This window comes from Ceratotherium simum, chromosome 25, assembly GCF_057802395.1.
Source record: "Ceratotherium simum simum isolate JZ-2026a chromosome 25, ASM5780239v1, whole genome shotgun sequence".
Lineage (NCBI taxonomy): Eukaryota > Metazoa > Chordata > Mammalia > Perissodactyla > Rhinocerotidae > Ceratotherium > Ceratotherium simum.
This window is the reverse complement of record NC_141924.1, coordinates 437,201-460,159: the sequence shown is the minus strand read 5'-3', so window position 1 is coordinate 460,159 and position 22,959 is coordinate 437,201. Positions and strand designations below refer to the sequence as shown.

General features: G+C 40.7%; 1 protein-coding gene across 12 annotated transcripts in view; it reads left to right on the top strand.

The window, feature by feature from the left end:
* The window catches only part of PPP6R2 (protein phosphatase 6 regulatory subunit 2), a 90,592-nt gene that overhangs the window by 28,437 nt on the left and 39,196 nt on the right, over window positions 1-22,959 (top strand). For 3 of the 12 annotated variants that reach the window (XM_087448656.1, XM_087448655.1, XM_087448653.1), the window contains exons 1-3: window positions 13,169-13,366; window positions 15,776-15,894; window positions 17,624-17,866. In XM_087448656.1, coding sequence (XP_087304782.1) covers window positions 13,238-13,366; window positions 15,776-15,894; window positions 17,624-17,866 — 491 coding nt within the window. In that variant the 5' untranslated portion in view covers window positions 13,169-13,237. Of the gene's footprint in view, window positions 1-1,135; window positions 1,260-12,917; window positions 12,976-13,165; window positions 13,367-15,395; window positions 15,481-15,764; window positions 15,895-17,623; window positions 17,867-22,959 lie in introns of those variants that run through there. The other 9 variants (XM_087448659.1, XM_087448663.1, XM_087448657.1 and 6 more) reach the window with 9 other exon arrangements.

Sequence of the window (22,959 nt, the reverse complement as noted above, 5' to 3'; positions counted from 1 at the left end):
GTTTCAGATGGTTCAGACTTTCTTTGAATGCATTAGCATAGACTTGTGTAAGGTATTCTTTTATAATCATTTTAATTTACTTTTATATTTGTGGTTATTTCTTCTCTTCACTTCTGATTTTGGATTTTTATTTGTCTGTTCCTCCCACATCACACCCTTTGTAAACTCAGGCCTTTTTTTTGGTCTTTTTTCCCCTCAGTGGACTGTGCCCAGTGTGGACATGGTCTCGTTTGTTCTCTGATTGATTGTACAAATATTCATTGCTCTCCATGGACTCGCATCGTCATTCTTTTTCAGGCCAAATAGAATTCCAGTGGTCTCTTGGTAAATGTTTAGCAACTGGCCCTCTGGGAGAGTAGGAAAAACTTCCTGGTTTGTGGCATTTGTCAGTTTCCATAGTGCAAATATTTCCATCATGTCTGATTTAAGCTACCAGTGTGATCCACTGAAGGTGGGATTTGGAGAGGTGCACGGTCAGTTCTTGTGAGTGGTGCATGTTGCTCCGGCCACCACTGAGCCCGACCTCTGCAGCAAGGTGACTTTGTCTCTGTTTCCTTCTCTTCTTTGCAGACAAGATCTTTGTGGGGGCCCCGTGGCTTAGTGGTTAAGTGCGCGCGCTCCGCTACTGGCGGCCCGGGTTCGGATCCCAGGCACGCACTGACGCACCACTTGTCCGGCCATGCTGAGGCCGCGTCCCACATACAGCAAGTAGAAGGATGTGCAACTATGGCATACAACTATCTGCGGGGGCTTTGGGGGGGGGGGAAAAAAGGAGGAGGATTGGCAATAGATTTTAGCTCAGAGCCGGCCTTCCTCAGCACAAAAGAGTAGGATGTTAGCTCAGGGCTGATCTTCCTCACAAAAAAAAAAAAAAAAAGATATTTGAGGATAAAATGTGCCAGTTCTAGGCACTTTATGGGTGTAACTCAGTTAATCTGCATAGCAGCTCTACAAGACAGGGGTGCTCATTGTCCCCAGTTTACAGGTGAGAAAACCAAGGCATGAGTGGTCATTTAACTGGCCTCAGGTCACACAGCAGAGCCAGGACTTTGATCATAAGTCTTTAAAAAACAAAAAATTTGATTTGTGGCCAGACAGGTCATAGGATGCATTTCAGATTCTAATTTTCTCTTAGCAACAGTCTCTACCGCAGAATGTTCTTCGTTGGAAGGGTTCTGTTCATGGAACTATATGATCATATGGGCAGCATTTCTCTTTGGAATCTACCTTCTGTCTGGTGGTTATGCTGACCTGAAAAAGTAAGTAAAGAAACAGAGTTTCAAGTTCCTTTTGCTTGGCTGTTGGATAAGAGTCTAGAAGATTTTGGTAATACCTTCATTGGCATTCCAGATAGACTTTGGAGGGCATTGTCAGGATGTGACAGGAATCCTTGTGCTAGGTTGATACTCCAGATGTAACCAGTGACATCTCAAGTCAACAAGTCAGTTCATGAGCCAGTTATTTGTTTTAAAGATGCTGTCAGTGGTGGGCCTTTGGGTCATCTAGGGAAGGAAAATTACAGCCTTCTTGTAGACAAGAGCCAACTAAGAAGATGCTAGCATCTCTGTGGAGGGTAGCGTATAGTGCCTGGGATACGAGAAACGTTTGGAAAAGAAGTATGCAATGTTATCTGAGTGAAAGTTCTAGAATCAGTTTACACCAGTTCCTTTGACAGTGAAATTAGCTGCAGCCAAACCAATGCCATTGCAATGAACTCTTTAAAGGATGCCACTGATGCGATCATTTTTAATTATTTCTTAAAATGCATGGATAGCTGACAAGAAGCATAGAAATATTGTTTTACAGAGATTTTTTGTTTAATGGCATAGCAAATGTAGTAATCTGAGCTAATGAAGCAAATGGTCAATCTAAATTAACGATTTTCAGAGTAACCTAGTTTTATTTCGAGTACTAATGGTAATGTAAATAGACGTTGTCAAATGTTGGTGTGTAATATTGGTGAGATGAGCAAAATAAGTGTAATGAGGTGAGTTTTTCTTAAAACTATATTTATTCAAAGTGAGACCTTATCCTCAATCCTGAGATTATGGCTTTCCTTGTTTTGATATTTAAAGAGTCACTGTTTTCTGAAATGAAGCTAATTGTAGATGATAGTTCATTCTCTCCTTTCTTTTCCTTTCATCCTGTGTATCTCCTTTTCTTTCTCTCTTTCCCTCTCTCCCTCCTCCTTGCTTGACAAAATTAAAAAGTTGGCTACCCTCTGTTAGTTTTCTAAATTAAAAGGAAAAAAGTTTACTGGCCTACAAAATCCCAATGTTTTGGAACTGTTGAGCTGGGCCGACTTTAACTGACAGGCCCCTTGGGACTTGATTTAGTTAGTAGATGAGTTGGTCCACTTGATTCTACAAATGGGGTAGGTTCTCAGAGCCCTTGAATGTCTTATTCTTTTTTCCAAGGTGGCTATCCTTACTAAACTTTGTTTTATAATTTAGGGATAAGTAAGTAGACGTTAACTTAGTTTATTGTTTCAAATTACAAAAGTTATGAATAAGTGAGTAATATGGTGATGATTATTTGGGTTTAATTTGGTTTTATTAGTTGTACAAGACTTGTTCTGTGTTTAGTCTGTGATAGAGTACACAAAACATATGACCTGTCCCTACCACAAAGGAACCTGTGGTCAGTGGGCTGGCCTGTGTGCACCAGGCCTGTGTTTGCTGTACTGGTGTCACACAGAGCAGCATCAACAGTGCAGTGGGCCTCCCAGTGTGTCTGAGCAGTACTGCCAGTGAGATGCTGCTGTGCTGCTCGTGTGGAAAAAACAAACCAACTGCTCCATGAAGGGAACCTCGTAGATATCTGGACAGGCTTAACAGCAATGTTAATAATACTGGACAGATATTTCAATAAGCCTGGGCAATGAAATGGGGTGATGTCTGGTGTCTTCCAAATGGTCTGAGTGGGAGACAGTCCGAGTGGGAGAGATGGGCCATGAATTGATGGATGTTGAAGCTGAGGGAGGGGCACATGAGTGTTCATTATACTCTTCCCTCTACTGGTAGGCATGTGTGAAATTTCCCAAAATAAATTTAAAAAAATGTAATACAAAATGTAATACAAAATACAAAATACAAAAAAATGTAAAAAGCAAAAACAAACAAAAGCCCCAGCCACCTAGGAACAGAGGTGGGGTGGAGATTTGAATTGGGACCTCTGTGGTTCCTGGTTTCTGGGGAACATACTAAATGACTACTCACAGCTGAGCAGGGCCTAGCTGCCCTGAGAGAAATCCTGCTGGGAGCTGTGCTGCCTTTAGGATGGAAATGCCCAGATAGGTTCACAGAAGTACACCATTCTTGTTCCCTCTCTTCCTTCTTTAGGAAGGAAGGCTCAGGCTCAGGCAGCCTCATCCTCCTCAGTGGTCTTGACAGGGCCGCTTGTTGGTTTTGTTATTTCCTTGAATCTCCATCCCCTTCCTATAGGCAATTATTGTGATGTATTTAGTGTGTGCCCTGTTATGTGTCTCTGTTCCTGTAAATGCATATTGTTGTTTGGTGTGCTTGTATTTTAAAGATTTTATTTATTCAGTTTTTTTCCCCCCAAAGCCCCAGCAGACAGTTGTATGTCATAGGTTCACATCCTTTTAGTTGCTGTACGTGGGACTCGGCCTCACGTTGGACGGAGAAGTGGTGCCTCGGGGCGCTCCCGGGATCCGAACCCAGGCCGCCAGCATCAGAGCGCGCGCACTTAACCGCTAAGCCACGGAGCCGGCCCGTGCTTGTATTTTAAAATAAATAGATGGATTGTATTGTGGACCTGATTGTTTCTTATGTTTTTTCATTTGGCCCCATCCTTTTAAGATTCACCCACGTTGCTCTGTGTCCATCTAGTTCGCTGTCTCTAACTGTGTGTGATATTCCACATATTTTCTTCCTACACTGCCACTGCGTATATGATCCTCCAGTTTCTTGGGAATGTGTAGGTAGGAGTGTGATTGCTGGACTAATGGATGGACATACGTGATTTCACTAAGTGCTGTCATGGGTGCCCCAGAGCGGTGGCCTGTCTTCTTTCCTGTCAAGACTGTATGAGGTTCCTCTTGCCACCTGTCTTGTCAACACATCTAATGATCTGGCCAGTCCTACAGGTGTGAAGTGAGAATATGTATTTAATTATTTTTTTGAAGAATCAGTTTTTAGTTTAGTTACTCACTTTTTAGATTTCTTTATTATGTTGAGGTACTTTCCTTCTATTCCCATTTTGTTGAGAGTTTTTATCATAAATGGATGTTGTATCTTGTCAAATGCCTTCTCTGCGTCTATTGAGATGACCATGTGGTTTTTATTCTTTGTTTTGTTGATGTGATGTATCACGTTGATTGATTTGCGGATGTTGAACCATCCCTGCGTCCCTGGTATGAATCCCACTTGATCATGGTGTATGATCTTTTTAATGTATTGCTGTATTCGGTTTGCCAATATTTTGTTGAGGATTTTTGCATCTATGTTCATCAGCGATATTGGCCTGTAATTTTCTTTCTTTGTATTGTCTTTGTCTGGCTTTGGTATCAGGGTGATGTTGGCCTCGTAGAATGATTTAGGAAGTGTTCCATCTTCCTCTATTCTTTGGAATAGTTTGAGAAGGATGGGTGTTAAATCTTCTTTGACTGTTTGGTAAAATTCACCGGAGAAGCCATCTGGTCCTGGACTTTTATTTTTTGGGAGGTTTTTGATTACTATTTCAATCTCTTTACTTGTGATTGGTCTATTCAGATTCTCCATTTCTTCTTGGTTCAGTTTTGGGAGGTTGTATGAGTCTAAGAATTTATCCATTTCTTCTAGATTGTCCAATTTGTTGGCATATAATTTCTCATAGTATTCTCTTATAATCCTCTGTATTTCCGTGGTATCCGTTGTAATTTCTCCTCTTTCATTTCTAATTTTATTTACTTGAGCCTTTTCTCTTTTTGTCTTAGTAAGCCTGGCTAACGGTTTGTCGATTTTGTTTATCTTCTCAAAGAACCAACTCTTTGTTTCAGTAATCCTTTCTACTGTTTTTTTGGTCTCAATTTCATTTATTTCTGCTCTAATTTTTATTATTTCTCTCCTTCTGCTGACTTTGGGCTTTGTTTATTCTTCTTTTTCTAGTTCTGTTAGGTGTAATTTAAGGTTGCTTATTTGGGCTTTTTCTTGTTTGTTAAGGTGGGCTTGTATTGCTGTGAGTTTCCCTCTCAGGACTGCTTTTGCTGCATCCCATATGGTTTGGTATGGCATATTTCCAGATAGTTTTTGATTTCTGCTTTAATTTCATCAATGATCCATTGGTTGTTCAGTAGCATGTTGTTTAATCTCCACATTTTTGTCACTTTCCCAGTTTTTTTTTCATGGTTCGTTTCCTTTCATAGCATTATGGTCTGAAAAGATGCTTGTTATGATTTCAATCTTCTTAAATTTATTGAGGCTTGCTTTGTTTCCCAACATATGATCTATGCTTGAGAATGTTCCATGCGTGCTTGAGAAGAATGTGTAGTCAGCTGTTTTTGGATGGAGTGCTCTGTATATGTCTACTAGGTCCATCTTGTCCAGTTTTTCATTTAAGTCTACTATTTCTTTATTGACTTTTTGTCTGGATGATCTATCCATTGATGTAAGTGGGGTATTAAGATCGCCTACTATTATTGTGTTGTTGTTAATGTCTCCTTTTAGGTTTGTTAATAGTTGCTTTATGTACATTGGTGCTCCTATGTTGGGTGCATATATATTTATAAGTGATATGTCTTCTTGGTGGAGTGTCCCTTTTATCATTATATATTTCCCTTCTTTGTCTTTCTTAACTTGTTTTATCTTGAAGTGTACTTTGTCTGATATGAGTATGCAACACCTGCTTTCTTTTGTTTGCCATTAGCTTGGAGTATTGTCTTCCATCCTTTCACTCTGAGCCTGTGCTTGTCTTTAGTGCTGAGATGTGTTTCCTGGAGGCAGCATATTGTTGGGTCTTGCTTTTTAATCCATCCTGCCACTCTGTATCTTTTGATTGGAGAGTTCAATCCATTTACATTTAGGGTAATTATTGATATATGAGGGCTTAATGTTGCTGTTTTGTCACTTATTTTCTGGTTCCTTTGCATTTCCTTTGTTTCTTGTCGCATTTGTTTTGGACTGCCAATTCAGTTTGGTTGTTCTGTCTTATGACTCTTCTAGTTTTCTCTTTGTTTATCATATGTGGTTGTGTTTTGATTATTTGTTTAGTGGTTACCTTGAGGTTTGTGTAAAAAATCTTGTGTATGAGATATTCCATTATCTGATGGCCTCCTATTTCCTTATACTAAGTCAATTCAATCACTTTCCTCTTCCCCTTCTAAGTTGTTCTTGTTATACCTTATTCTGTCTTGTGTTGTGGCTGTGTGTTTACAGTGATGAGGTTAAATTTATTTTTGGTGAATTCCTTCCTTTGATCTTTGATTTTACTATTTAAGTGGTTGCTAACCTATTCAGGTAAAGATCTATTTTTGTGAGTTTATCTACCTATTTTTCTCCTTGCTCCAAGCTTTGTATTCCCTTTCTCTTCTTTTTTTCAGGCCTGAGGGCCTTCTTGAGTATTTCTTGTAGTGGGGGTGTCATGGCCATGAACTCCCTTAGCTTTTGTTTATCTGGGAGAGTTACTATTTCTCCATCATATTTGAAGGATATTTTTGCTGGATAGAGTATTCTTGGCTGAAAGTTTTTGTCTTTCAGTATTTTGAATATATCATTCCAATCTCTCCTAGCCTGTAAAGTTTCTGTTGAGAAATCCGCTGAGAGCCTGATGGGAGTTCCTTTGTATGTTATTTTTTGTTTTTGTCTAGCTGCCCTTAATATTGTTTGTTTGTCATTGACTCTGGCTAGCCTTACCACTAGGTGTCATGGAGAGGGCCTTTGCCTGTTGATATATTTAGGTGACCTGTTGGCTTTGCTTACTGGTATTTCCTGCTCCTTCCCCAGATTTGGGAAATTCTCAGCTATTATTTCCTTGAATAGGCTCTCTGTTCCTCTTTCCCTCTCTTCTCCTTCAGGAATACCTATAATTCTTATGTTACATTTCCTAATAGAGTTAGATATTTCTCGGAGACTTTCTTCATTTCTTTTTAGTCTTAGTTCTCTCTTCTCTTCCATCTGGAGCATATCTGTATTCCTGTCCTTTAAAATGCTAATTCTTTCCTCCATATTGTCAGCTCTGTTCTTTAAAGATTCCAGATTCTCCTTTATCTCCTCCATTGTGTTCTTCATCTCTATCAGCACTGATTGGTTTTTCTTTATGATTTCAGTGTCTTTTGTGAAGAAACTCCTAATCTCATTGAATTGTTTGTGTTGTCTCGTATGTCGTTGAGTGTTTTTATGATAGCTATTTTGAAATCTCTGTCGTTTAGATTATGGATTTCTGTGTCTTCAGGGTTGGTTTCTGGGTGCTTGTCATTTTCCTTCTGGTCTGGTGATTTCATGTATCTTTGCATTGTGGTTCCTGTGTTGGCTTTGTTTTTCCTCATCCTGGAAATCTCTGGTTGCAATTTCCACCAGCCGCCACTGTGTGGTGGTAAAGGGCTGTGTAATCTAAGCCCTCTGCGCTCTGTGGTGTTTTCCACTGCGATCCACGGGTGGGATCGCTTGGTCTGGTCTGGTTGGCTGAGCTGCAGGGTCCGGTTTGTGGGGAGAGGGGGCACTCTCTCTTTTGCCCTCTGGGTCCCTGGCCTGGGGGGCTTCTGGGGGGCTTCTCCTTCACCCCTCGTTATCTGCTCTCTGGGGTGCTCAGATGTTGATGGTAGCCCTGTGGCTCTTCTGAGTCCTCTGTGTGGGGGTTTCCCACTGGCTGAGAGAGCCGGAAGAGCTATGGTTTCCCCGCAGAAGGCCACCCCTCCCCGCTTTCTGGGAGCCGCAGGGACCGGGATCGCTGATCTGATGGGGAGGGAGAGGAGTTCTCCTTACCTCTCCCCGCTTCCTCTGGGGGCCCAGCACGTTCCACTCGCAGATGTGCGGCAGTGTGGATCTTTCTGATCTAGCTTTTCACTGTCTGGGATTCTGTTGTTGGTCTGTGACTGTTGCTTTTGTTGTATCTTATGGGGGAAGAGTTCATGGGAAAGCTCACTCCGCCATGACGCTGACGTCACTCTCTAGATTTCTTATTTCATGGATTCAGGTTATTATATTAATCCTTTCTTTTTCTTTTGGTTTGTTTCGGTGTTCTTTTCTAACTTGTTAAATTAATTGCTTAGTTTGTTTAGTTTTAACTGTTCTTATTTCCTGGTAAACGTGCTTAAAACTATACATTCTTTTCTAAAGTACTGCTTACAGTTGAGTCTCACAGATTTTACATGTAATATTTTCGTTATTATTCACTTGTAAATATTTTTTAATTGCTTTTGTAACTTAAGAGTTTTTTAGGGATATGTTATTTAGTTTCAGACACACAGGATTTTTTTTTTTTTTTGTGAGGTAGATCAGCCCTGAGCTAACATCCGTGCTAATCCTCCTCTTTTTTGCTGAGGAAGACCGGCTCTGAGCTAACATCTATTGCCAATCCTCCTCCTTCCCCCCCCCCCCGCAAAGCCCCAGTAGATAGTTGTATGTCATTGTCGCACATCCTTCTACTTGCTGTATGTGGGGCATGGCCTCAGCATGGCCAGAGAAGCCGCGCGTAGGTGCGTGCCCGGGATCCGAACCTGGGCTACCAGTAGCGGAGCTCGCGCACTTAACTGCTAAGCCATGGGGCCAGCCCCACACAGGATTTTTTAAAACAGCTTTCTTAAGATACAATTCACACACCATAAAATTCACCCATTTAAAGCATACAGTTCAGTGGATTTTAGTTTATTCCCAGAGTTCTGCAACTATCACCACAATTAATTTTAGGACATTTTCATCACCCCAAAAAGAAACCTTGTACCCCTCATCAGTTATACCCCTTTCCCCCAGCCCACCCATTCGCCCTGCCCCTGGCAACCACTAATCTGCATTCTGTCTCTATAGGTTTGCCTCTTCTGCACATTTCATGTAAGTGACATCATACACTATGTGGTCTTTCGTGACTGACTTCTTTCGCTTAGCATAATATTTTCCAGGTTCATCCAGCTTTCAGTACCTATTAGCACTTCATTCCTTTTTGTTACAGAATAATATTCCACTGTATGGATATACCACATTTTGTTAATCCATTCATCCCTTGATTGACATTTGGGTTGTATCCACTTTTTGGCTTCTATGAATTAATGCTGTGGTGAACATTAGCATACAAGTTTCTGTGTGGATGTATGTTTTTGTTTTTCTTGGGTATAATTGTAGGAGTGGAATTGCTGGGTTATATGGTAACTCTATGTTTAGTCGTTTGAAGAATTGCCAGACTAGTTTTTCAAAGCAGCTGCACCATTTTGCATTCCTACCAGCAACGTATGAGGGTTCCAGTTTCTCCACATCTTCCCTAACACTTGTTATTATCATCTTTTTGATCATAGCCATCCTAGTGGGTGTGAAGTAGTATCTCATTGTGGTTTTGACTTGTGTTTCGCTAATGGCTAATGTTGCTAAGCATTTTTTCATGTGCTTATTGGCCATTTGGATATTTTCTTTGGAGAAATGTCTTTTTAGATCCTTTGCTCATTTTTAAATTTGTCTTTTTATTATTGAGTTGTAAAAGTTCTTTATATATTCTAGATACAAGTTGTTTATCTGATATATGATTTGCAAAAATTTTCTTTTGTAAAAATTATATAGGTTGTCTTTACGCTTTCTTGAGGGTGTCATTTGAAGCACAAAAGCTTTATTTTTGATGAAGTCCAATTTATCTTTTTTCTTTTATTTGTTTTGGTATCATATTTAAGAAACCATTGCCAAATCCAAGGTCATGATTTGCCTCGATGTTTTCTTCTAAGAGTTTTATAGTTTAAGCTCTTATTTAGGTCTTTGATCCATTTTGAGTAAATCTTTGTATCCAGTGTATATAAGTAAGGGTCCAAATTTATTCTTTTGCATGCAGATATCTAGTTGTTCCAACATCATATGTTGGAAGACTGTTCTTACTCCCACTGAAGTGTTTTGGCCCGCTCATCAAATATCAATTCACTGTAAATATGAAGGTTTATTTCTTGACTCTCAGTTATGTTCCATTGATCTATATGTCTGTTATTTATGCCAGTACCACTCTAGCTTCATTACTGTAACTTTGTTGCAAATTTTGAAATCAGGAATTGTGAGTCCTCCAACTTTGTTCCTTTTTGAGATCGTTTTGTCTATTCTGGGTCTCTCGCATTTCCATATGGATTTTATGATCAGCTTGTTAGTTGACATAAAGGATTTTTAAAAACTGTCCTTTAGATATTACTTTCTATATTTTGTATCTCAAGACTGTGTTCAGAACACAGACCATAAGATAATGGTCTTTTGGAGTATATTGAGGTTTCTTTATTGATTTAATATGTGGTTTATATTTGTAAATGTTACATGGTGTGTTCAAAAAGAATTTGTATTCTCTGTTCTTTGGGTGTTCTTTATATCTCTTTAATAGCTTGAGCTTATTAATAGTATTCACATTTTTAATATTGCAACTAGAAGAAATAATACAAAGAGATCCCTTGTACACTGTGTCCAGTTTCCTCCAGTGGTAACATTGTGCAAAATTATAAGTAGAAGGTCACAACCAGGAATTGACATTGACACAGTCCACTCATCTTATTCACACTTCCCCAGTTTTACTGGTACTTGTTTGTGTGTATTTAGTTCTGTATAGTTTGTTATCTGTGTGGGTTCTGTATCTGCCATCACAGTCAAGATGCTCAACAATTCTAAAGCCTCAAGGATTCTTGTGTTTCCCTTTTATAACCACACTCACTTCCTTTCCACCACCCACTCCCCTCCTCATCCCTAAATACTGGCAAACACTAATTTGTCTTCCATTTATAAAATGTTGTCATTTCAAAAATGTTATATATAAATGGAATCATACAATAGGTAACCTTTTGGGATTTGCTTTTTTTGATTACCAATAATTCCCTAGAGACTCATACAAGTTGTTGCATGTATCAATAGTTTTTTCCTTTTTATTGCTGAGTAGTATTCCATGGTGTGGATGGACCACAGTTTTTTAAACATTCATGAAGGGCATCTGGACTGATTCCAGTTTTTGACTACAGTAGTATCCCCTTATCCTTGGTTTCGCTTTCCTCAGTTTCAGTTACCTGTGGTCAACCGTGGTCCAAAAATATTAAATGGAAAATTTCAGAAATAATTCATAAGTTTTAAATTACATGCCATTCTGAGTAGCAGTCTTGTACCATCCTGCTGTGTCCCACCAGGGAAGTGAATCATCCCTTTATCCAACATATCTACACTGTATATGCTACCCGCTCATTAGTCACTTAGTAGCCATCTCAGTTATCAGATCGACTGTTGTGGTATCATGGTTCTTGTGTTAAGTAACCCTTATTTTACTTAATAATGGCCCCAAAGTCCAAGAGTAGTGATGCTGGCAATTCGGATATGCCAAAGAGAAGTTATTGTTAATCTCTTACTGTGCCTAATTTATAAATTCAGCTTTATCATAGGTATATATGAATAGGACAAAACATAGTATATATAGGGTTTGGTACTACTGGTGGTTTTAGGCATCCACTGGGCATCTTGGAACATATCCCCCATGGATAAGGGGAGACTGCTGTGTTACAATGAGCATTCATGTACAGGATTTTGTTTGAACTTAAGTTTTTGTTTCTTTGGGATAAATGCCCAGGGCCAAGGCAATTTTCTTTCTTTCTTTTTTCTTTTTTTTTTTGTGGCTTAAAACAGCAATAAACATTTATTATCTCACATAGTTTGTGCGAGTCAGGAATTTGGGAGCAGCTGAGCTGGGTGCTTCTGGCTAGTGGTGTCTCATGAGATTGCATTCAAGATGTCAGCAGGGGCTACCTCATCTGAAGGCTTGACTGGGGTGGGAGGACCTGCTTCCAAGAGGGTTCACTCAAATGGCCAGTGAGCTAGCAGTGGCTATTGGCAGGAGGCCTCCATTCCTCGATATGTGGAGCTCTCCATAGGGCTGCTTGAGTGCCCTTATGACATGGCAGCTGGCTTCCCAGAGGGAGTGATCTAAGAGCAAGGCAGTTTTCATTTATGGATTTCTCTTAGTTGCTGCAATAAAGTTTATAGAGGTTAAAGAATACTATAAGGTGCATATGTATTTATGATGGTTATATCTTCTTGTTCTGTTGTCCCTTTTACCTGTTTATAACATCTTTCTTTGCCTCTCATTTTGTATTTTAGTTTGTCAGATATTAAGCTTATAGCTCAACTTTCCTTTGGTTCATGTTGCCTTGTGTATGTTTTTCAGTCTTTTTATTTCTACCTTTTTCATTTTTTTTAAAGTGTGTCTTTTGTAGTAAACAAATTGTTAGATATTGTTTTTCTTAAAATCCAGTCTGAGAAACTGTCATTGATTAGTTTATTCCATATACAGTTATTGAAATTATTATATTAGTACTAATTTCTACCATTTATTTTTGGATTTTCTGTATTGTAACACCACTGTCTCAACACACAGTCTTGATTAATATTACTTTATAGTAGGTCTTGAAATCAGGTGGTGTTAGTACTCCAACTTGGTTCTTCCTTTTCAAAATTGCTTTGGCTGTTCTAGGCTTTTTTCTTTTCCATATACATTATAGTATCAGCTTGTCAATTTCTATTTAAAAAATCTGATAAAATTTGGGATTGCATTGAATGAATAGACCAGTTTGAGGATAATTGATGTCTTAACAATATTGAATTTTCCAATCCATGAACATAGTATATCTCTCCATTTATTTAAATCTTCTTTAATTTTTCTCAGCAGTGTTTTGTAGTTTTCAGTGTACAGGTCTTGCACATATCTTATTAAATTATCCTGAATATTTTGTGTTTTTGGATGTTGTAAATAGAATTTTTAAAAATTTCATTTTCCAGTTGTTCATTGCTGGTACATAGAAATACAATTACTTTCTGGATGTTGACATTGTAACTGGTAAGCTTGCTAAATTCACTCTCATTAATTCTAGTAGCTCTTTTCCTTGTAGATTTCTTAGGCATTTCTGCTTATACAATCATTTCGTCTGTGAGTAAAAATGATTTTATTTATTCCTTTTCAATCTGTATGTGTTTCTTTCTCTTTTTTATTTTTTGTGAGGAAGATCAGCCCTGAGCTAACATCTGATACCAATCCTCTTCTTTTTGCTGAGGAGGATTGGCCCTGAGCTAACACTCGTGCCCATCTTCCTCTACTTTATATGGGACGCCGCCACAGCATGGTTCGACAAGCAGTGTGTCGGTGTGCACCCGGGATCCGAACCTGCGAACCCCGGGCCACTGCAGCGGAGCGCTCGCACTTAACTGCTTGCGCCACCAGGCCAGTCCCTGTATGTGTTTATTTCTTTTTTTTTTGTCTTATAGTACTACCTAGGATCTTCATTACAATCTTGAATAGAAGTGGTTAGAGTCTCTTGTTTCAATCTTAGGAGGAAAGCATTCAGTCTTTTCACTATTAAGTATGCTGATAGCTGTAGGTTTTTTAGTAGATGCCCTTTATCAGATTCAGGAAATTCCCTTCTATTCCTAATTTATTGAGTGTTTTTATCATAAAAGGGTGTTGTATTTTTTCAAATTACTCAAACTCAACCATAGTAATAATTACATTAAATGTAAATGGTCCAAATACTTCAGTTAAAAGGCGGGGAATAACAGACTGAATAACAAAACAAGAACCAATCAATCATATGCTGTTTACAAAAGAAACGCTTTAAATATAAAGACACAAATAGGTCGACAGTAAAAGGATGTTACAGGTTATACCAAATATGAACCACAAGAATGATATACTATATTAGCATAATGGTATGCTATACTAATAATGGTATGCAATGTTAATATCATAATTATTAATATATTTATATTATAAAGCAGACTTCAAGACAAAATATATTGCCAGAGATAATGAGGGACATTTGAAAATGATCAAAGAGGCAGTTCATCAAGAAGACATAGCAATCCTAAATATGTATCCACATAATAAAAGAAATTCAAAACACATTAAGCAAAAATTTACAGAATGAAAAGGAGAAATAAATAAATCCACAGTTATAGTAGAAGATTGCAGCCCTCCCGTATCATTAATTGATAGAACAAATAGACACAAAATCAGTGAGGATATAGAAGACTTTAATAACATTATCAACCAACTTGACTTCAACCCACCCAGCAGCAGCAGGATAAAAACTATTTTCTAGTGCACATGCCACATTCACCAAGACAGACCGTATCATATGCAAGGCCATCGGCAACCTACAGCCTGCTGGGCAAATCCAGCACACTGCTTGGTTTTGTACAGCTTGCAGATTAGGAATGGTTTTTATGTTTTTAAAGCGTTGTTAAGAAGAAGAAAGAAAAAAAGAAAAAGAACATGCAACAGAGACCCTATATGGCCTATGAAGCTGTAAATAATTACTATTTAACTCTTTACAGAAAAAGTTTGTTGACTCCTATGCTAGGCCATAAAACAAATATCAATAAATTTTAAAAGAATGAAATCATACAAGCCTGCTCTCTGACCACAACAAAAATTAGATATCAATAACAAAGAGATATTTAGAAAATCCCAAGATAATAGGAAAATTAAGCATTATACTTCTAAATAACCTATAAATCAAAGAAAAAAAATCACAGGGGAGATTAGAAATATCTTGAATTCAGTGAAAATGGAAACATCAAAATCTGTGGAGTACAACTAAAGCAGTGCTTGAAGGAAAATTTGTAGCTTTAAATGCTTATAACGGAAAAAGAGGAAAGGTCTAAAAATCAAAGTTCTAAGCTTCTACTTTACGAAGCTAGAAAAAGAAGAGCAAATTAAACCCAAAATATGCAGTAGGAATAAAATTACAAAGACAAAAGAGGAAATCAGTGAAATAAAATGTGGACAAATACGAGGGGAAAAAAATAAAACCAAAATCTGGTTCCTCAAGAAGATCAATGAAATTAATAAGCCTTTAGTAGCACTGATGAAGAAAAAGAGGAAAGGACAGGTATTACTGATCTATAGGAATGAAAGAGGGGACATTTCTACAAACCCTGCTTGATGTTAGAAGAATAACAACGTAACATTATGAACAAGTTCATGACAATAATTTCATCAATTAGATAAATTGGTCAAATGCCTTCAAGCAAGCAAATTACTGAAATGGAAACAAGTAGAAATAGAAAATACTTGTTAAAGAAATGGAATTCATAATTTGAAACATCACCAAAGAAAACTTTAGACCCTTGGCTTCACTGGTGAGCTGTGTCATACATTTTAGGAAGAAGTAGTACCGATCTTATGTAAACTCAGAAAATGCGGGGAGAGGGACTGTTTTCCAGCATGCTTCATGAGGGCTCATTTACCCTGATGCCCAGGGCAGACAAAGGCACTGCGAGGAGAGAACCTAGACCAGCATTCATGTAGCCGCTCTACCTGTCTCGTGATTCGTGCCTGCATGGTGTATCCTTTTCCATTCTTTTAACTTTTTGGTTTTTTTTACTTTTAACCTGTGTCTTTATATTTAAAGTAAGCTTTTTATACTTATTATATAATGAGTTCCTACTTTTTTAAATCTAGTCTGACCATTTCTGTCTTTAATTGAAATTATTAATACATTTGCATTTAATACACTTACTGATATGGTTGAGTTTATGTCTGTTATCTTGCGGTTCTTTTCCATTTGTCTATCTGTTTTTGTTGTTTATTTCCTCAGCTTTTTTTTGTCTTCTTTTGGATTAATCCAGTCCTTTTTTAGGATCCTGCTAGAAAATCTCATCCTATTTCGTTGCTGGTAACTTGTGGTCCGCCCAGCCACTCACCCACTCTATGGCTGGAAGCAGTACGCACAGAAGCCACCTCTAGCTGCCCTGTCTTGTAAGTTCTTGTTTGGAAAAAAGCCTTGGTAAGGTGGGGTCTCCCTCTGGTTCCCCTCTTTCCCTGGATTGTGTGTTATCCAAGTGTCTGAGTCATTCTGTAGGGCATTTAGGAAGGAGAGGCATCTGATGTGTGGGTGGGGACAGCTGTCTTTCCCTGAAAGCACTTCTAGTAATTATTATTTCTGTCCCCTGAAGTCTGTTGCTACTATCCACGAATGTCCATCCACACTCCTCACAAGAGAAATAAGGGAGATCTTAGTACCCAGAAGGAAACTCAGTGCAGAGTCAGTCTGTGGAGTCCCTTGCACTGCAAGTCAAAGCAGCTCAACCTCTGAGTGCCTTGCAGCATGTGCAGGTGCAGGCCCAGGGTAGTCCAGGCCCTGCCCTTTGCTCAGTCTGGCAGGGTGGGTGGTATTTTCTGAGGAGGCACTGTCTGAGCACAAGAGCGTGTGCAGAAGGATAAAGGTAGGGAAGTGCAGTTTGTGTTGGAAGAAAAATGCAGCGTCCTTGTTGCGAGGATGGGGTCAGGGAGACAGCAGAAAATGCCCAGAGGACTGGAGGCACGTTGTAACAAGCAGCCTGCCGAGTGGTGGGCATCTGGGGCTGGTGGAGGTTTTGAAGCCGAGATGAGAGGAATGTGAAGATGTCTGTGTTTTGGAAAAGTGGGTTTGACACAGCAAAGACAAGAGGCTATGAAGAGTGGTGGGAGTGTGAATGGACAGCCAAGGAGCCTGTGTCAGGGTCTCCTAGGGCAGCTGGGCTTCACATACAGACAAACCTGGGGTTTTGCATCATGTGGGTAGTCTTTTACTCTTCTAAGTAAAAGTATTAGATAAGGTAAATCCCATGTACTATTTACCATAGTTTTAAAAAAATGATTCATGTAACATTGAAAAGATTCATAATCTCAAAATACAGATTTAACTTTGTTAAAAGTAAGGGTTTTATGTTTTTCATTTTGCGTAGAACACTGAAAGCTTTGTTGCAAACCAGCCTAGGCCCAAAGACTGACATACGAAACTCACTTGTTCCACTTGAGTGGGATAAACCTTGTATAGTCCAGGCAAAGAAGCAAGAGCCTGGAGTGGTTGGTGTGGAATGCAGAGGACGGGCTGGGGTCAGTAGCCATTTCTCAGGTAGCTGTGACAAGACCTAACGCTCAGTGTACATGTGAGGGAGGTGGTGGCTTCAAGGATAACCCTGAGTTATTCAGCAAGATGGGGACAGTAGAAGGAGGGGCCAGGTGGTTGGGGGGTGGCAGAGGAGGGGAGGGCCAAGCAAAACAAGCTGTCATGAGTTTGACTTACTGAGGTTGTATTCTGTGAGATGTTTTGTGTTCTTTTATGAGATGGTCAGTCAGGTGTGGACATGACACACATGGGAGACACGAGGACGTGTTGGTCTAAGGGAGCCAAGGAGTGAGTGAGAGCACTGGGGGCGTGTCGAGCACTGGGGGTGGGAAAGGAAAGTCGCGCACTGGGGGTGGGAAAGGAAAGTCAGGAAGGTAGGTTAGCCAGAGTGGAATTGAGAGAAGGCAATGGGTCCTGAGCTTCAGGGGAGCTGAGAAGTCCCCACTGACTTTGGAGCCCAACCCTGGTCAGAGCAGTTATCAGGGAAACTGCCCTCTCTAGCTCAGGCTCATGCTGGGAATGGACTTTGGTGTAGAGTTGCTGAGGATGGATTCACACTGGTGGGGAGAGAATTGACCTTCTTATCTTTGCTTGTAGCTCTGTGGCTGTCATCATGTTCTGGAAGTTTGACTTGAACACCACGTCCCACGTTGACAAGCTTCTGGATAAGGAGGATGTGACACTGCGTGAGTTGATGGACGAAGATGACATCTTACAAGAGTGCAAGGCTCAGAACCGGAAGCTGCTGGACTTCCTCTGCAGGCAGCAGTGTATGGAGGAGCTGGTGAGCCTCATCACACAGGACCCGCCCCTGGACATGGAAGAGAAGGTCCGCTTCAAGTATGTACTGAGGCTGTGACCGGGGCCCAGTGCTGGGCAGTGCTGCAGGGAGGCAGTGGGCACTATTGGAGGACGGCCAGAACCAGGGTTTTCTGATGGAGAAGCTGACCTTAAACATTTACCCCACTTGAGAAGTGAGGAGGCCACTCATGTGGGGTTTGTTTTTGTGATGTTTAAGATTTTGAAATCTCTTGTATATGTGATTTCTCATTCTGAATGGTAGTAGGTTATATTGTATGTCAGAGTGTTTTGAGTGAAAATGTGCTGAAAGAGAATAGTGATCCCATGACAGAGAGGCAGACAGAATTTCAGTGTGAGGCCTGACTGAATGGGGCTACACCAGCAGCAGGAGGCAGGTCACAGCCTGGTGCAGTGGCCAGTTAGGAGAAATGGGAGGCATCTGACCGCTTGACCGTGGGAAATGCTTCGCTCTGGGGTCTTGGGCTCAGAGGAAATATGTCATGTCATTAGTGGTACTGACCATTCTCAAAGTTTTTCCTAAAATGTCCATTCAGCAGTTGGCCAGGATGTTAGGAAATGACAGAAGGGGTGGTGTGGCAGGGGCTTGGGGAGAAGACAGAGAAGTGTGAGCGAGCAGAGGACCTTGGATGATGGGAGGACAGAGTGGACCCAGCCTCCAGCTCTAAGGGTGCTGTTCCGGGGTCGGAGCAGGCTTTGCAAAGAGGGAGAGCCAGGCCAGTGACACAGCAGGAGTCAGGACAGATGGGACAGCCCTCAGGTGCTCACGTGTCCCACAGGGAGCCAGACTGCCTGTGGTAGTCGAGTCTTAGAACAGAGTCAGTGCGCTATGGCTGCAAGCTAAGAATGGGTTTACATTTTTTAAATGGTTGAAAAAAATCTAAAGAATAATGTTTTGTTACATGTGAAAATGATATCAAATTCACATTTCGTTGTCCACAAATAAAATCTCATTGTAATGTAGCCACCATTTGCAATTACAAGGGCAGAGTTGAGTTGCAACATAGACCATCTTGAATATTTACTCTCTGGTCCTTTACAGAAACTCTTTGCTGACCTTTGTCTTAAAAGAAAAATAAAGCTGGACAGAGTGATGAGGGGAAGTGCCTGTGGCCATGTCACTTCAGTCAGTCAGGGCCTCTCTGACCAGGGGTGTCTGCCGACACTTGGTGGAAGCTCTAGATAGCATCAGGGGACTTGTTTGTGGAGGAGCCAGGGATTTAGGGCCATGGAGATCATCTGTGGAAGGTCAGATGGGCCTGGTCAATACCTGTTGTCTCAGCATCACCTTTAATGGCCCCATCCCTTTCACCCTCTCACTCCCAAGTGTGTCCTGTTTGGTGACAAGGTATGTGGTCTCCCTGTCTAGAGGTGTTAGAGACAAGTATGATAGGGAGGAGAGCTGCGGTGGGGGCAGAGGGATCCTGGGGTGGCATCAGTGAGCCAGGAGAGTTTTATAGTCACAGAGGTTGGGAGAAATTAGGAGATAAGTACAAAGCTAAGTAAAACAATGAGAAAACCATGGACTCTGGGTGTGGGGACTTAATTGAGTAAACAGACGCAACTAGAGTGCACAAGGCAGCTCAGCCGTCAACAGTATAGGCCAATCTTGGAGGGGTTGCGGTTCGGTTCCAAACCACCACAATAAAGCAAAGATCACAATAAAGCGAGTTACATGAATTTTTTGGTATCCCAGTGCATATAAAAGTTATGTTTATACTATACTGCAGACTATTAGGTATGTAATGGCATTATGTCTAAAAAAACAATGTGCATACCTTAAATGAAAAATACTTTATTGCTAAAAAATGCTAACCATCATCTAAGCCTTCAGTGGGTCGTAATCTTTTTGCTGGTGGAGGCACTTGCCTTAATCTTGATGGCTGCTGACTGATCAGGGTGCTGGTTGCTGAAGGTTGGGGTGGCTGTGGCAATTTCTTAAAATAAGACAACAGTGAAGTTTGCTGCCTCGGTTGACTCTTCCTTTCACAGACAATTTCTCTGTAGCATGCGATGCTGTTTGATAGCATTTTACTCACAGTAGAGCTTCTTTCAACATTGGAGTCAATCCTTTCAAACCCTGTTGATGCTTTATCAGCTAAGTTTGTGTAATATTCTAAATCCGTTGTTGTTATTTCAGTAGTCTTCACAGCATCTTCTCCAGTAGATTCCATCTCAAGAAACCACTTTCTTTGCTCATCCATAAGAAGCAACTCCTCATCCATTAAAGTTTTATTATGAGATTGCAGCAATTGAGTCACATCTTCAGACTCCACTTCTTTTTTTTTTTTTGTGAGGAGATCCAGCCCTGTGCTAACATCTGCCAATCCTCCTCCTTTTCTTTTTTTACTGAGGAAGACTGGCCCTGGGCTAACATCCATGCCCATCTTCCTCCACTTTATGTGGGATGCCGCCACAGCATGGCTTGACAAGCAGTGCATCGGTGCGCGCCCAGGATCCAAACCGGTGAACCCTGGGCCGCCACAGCGGAGCTCGCGCACTTAACCGCTTGCGCCACCGGGCTGGCCCCAGGCTCCACTTCTAGTTCTAGTACTCTTGCGATTCCCACCACATCTGAAGTTATTTCTCCACTAAAGTCTTGAACCCCCCGAAGTCACCCATGAAGGTTGGAATCAATCTTCCAAACTCCTGCTAATGTTGATATTTTGACCTCTTCCCATGAATCATGAATGTTCTTAATGGCATCTAGGATGGTGAATCCTTTCCAGAAGGCTTTTGATTTACTTTGCCCAGATCCATCAGAGCAATCACTGTCTATGAGAGCTATAGCCTTATGAAATGTATTTCTTAAATAATAAGACTTCAAAGCCGAAATTACTCCTTGATCCATGGGCCGCAGAATGGACATTGTGTTAGCAAGCATGAAAACAGCGTTAATCTCGTACATCTCCATCAGAGCTCTTGTGTGACCAGGTGCATGGTCACTGAGTAGTCATATTTTGAAAGGGATTTTTCTTTCTGAGCAGTAGGTCTCAACAGTAGGCTTAAAATATTCAGCAAACCACATTATAAACCTATGTGCTGTAATCGAGGCTTTGTTGTTCCATTTGTAGAGCACAGGCAGAGTAGATTTAGCGTAATTCTTAAGGGCCTTAGGATTTTCAGAATGGTAAATAAGCATTGGCTTGAATTTAAAGTCACCAGCTGCGTTAGCCCCTAACAAGAGAGTCAGCCTGTCCTTTGAAGCTTTAAGGCTAGGCATTGACTTCTCTCTAGCTATGAAAGTCCTAGATGGCATCTTCTTCCAATATAAGACTGTTTAATCTACACTGAAAATCTGTTGTTTAATGTAGTCACCTTCATTAATTGTCTTAGCTGGATCTTCTGGATAACTTGCTGCAGCTTCTACATCAGCACTTGCTGCTTCACCTTCACCTTTATGTTATGAAGACGGCTTCTTTCCTTAAATGTTGTGAACCAGCCTCTGCCAGCTTCAGGCTTTTCTTCTGCAGCTTCCTCACCTCTCTCAGCCTTCATAGAATTGAAGAGAATTAGGGCCTTGCTCTGGATTAGGCTTCGGCTTAAGGGAATGTTGTGGCTGGTTTGATCTTCTATCCAGACCACTAAAATTTTCTCCATATCAGCAGTAAGGCTGTTTTTCTTTCTTACCATTCATGTGTTCACTTGAGTAGCGCTTTTAATTTCCTTCTAGAACTTTCCCCTTGCATTCATAGCTTGCTGTTTGGCACAAGAGGCCTAGCTTTCGGCCTGTCTTGGCTTTCGCCATGCCTTCCTCACTAAGTTTAATCATTTCTAGCTTTTGATTTCAAGTGAGAGACACGTGACTCTTCCTTTCACTTGAACGCTTAGAGGCCGTTGTAAGATTGTTAATTGGCCTAATTTTAATATGGTTGTGTCTCAGGGAACAGGGAGGCCCGAGGAGAGGAAGAGAGAAACGGGAACAGCCAGCCTGTGGAGCAGTCAGAACATACACATTTATTGATTAAGTCTGGTGTCTTATACGGGTTCAGTTTGTGGCGCCCCAAAACAATTACAGTAGTAACATCAAAGATCACTGATCATAGATCACCATAAGAAATATAATAATAATGAAAAAGTTTGAAATATTGCTTGAATTACCAAAACGTGACACAGAGACACAAAGTGAGCAAATGCTGTTGGGAAAATGGTGCCAGTAGACTTGCTTGACGCACGGTTGCTACAAACCTTCAATATGTTAAAAATGCAGTATGTGCAAAGCTCAGTCAAGTGAAGCACAGTAAAATGAGGTGTGTCTGTATTTACTTATTCATAAGGGAAACACTGGACGTGAGTTTAACTAAAACTTGTGGTATAATTTATAGAGCGGTGGGGGAAGGGCAGCAGGGTGCAGGGCAAGGAGATGTGAGTTAAATTTTCATCTTCTGTCGTAGGAAGACAATTTATAATGTCTAAAATTGGAAATGAAGAAGAAGTGGATGTGTATTTTATTTAGAAACATGGAGGCTAACAATAGAGAAAACGGCTAACAATAGAGAGACTCGGGAGTGAGGAAGGAGTGGGGGCTACTCTTGTTCAGGAGCCTGTCAGGCTGTCTGAGCTGCTAAAGCAAGTGTACATAGCACTTACATAAAAAATAAAATCTTTAGGGGCCGGTCCCATGGCGTAGCGGTTAAGTGCGTGCGCTCTGCTGCTGGCGGCCTGGGTTTGGATCCTGGGCGTGCACCGACACACCGCTTGTCAGGCCATGCTGTGGAGGCATCCCATATAAAGTGGAGGAAGACGGGCACGGATGTTAGCCCAGGGCCAGTCTTCCTCAGCCGGAAAAAAAAAAAAAAAAGGAAAGACAACCCACCAGCTGGGAGAAAATATTTGCAAATCATAAATCCGACAAGGGGTTAATCTCCATGATATATAAAGAACTCACACAACAACTGACAACAACAGAAAACAAACAAGCCGATCAAAAAATGGGCAGAAGATATGAACAGACATTTTTTCAAGGAAGATATACACATGGCCAATAGGCACATGAAAAGATGTTCAACATCACTAATCATCAGAGAAATGCAAATCAAAACTACAATGAGGGCCGGCCCCGTGGCTTAGTGGTTAAGTGCGCACGCTCTGCTGCTGCCGGCCTGGGTTCAGGT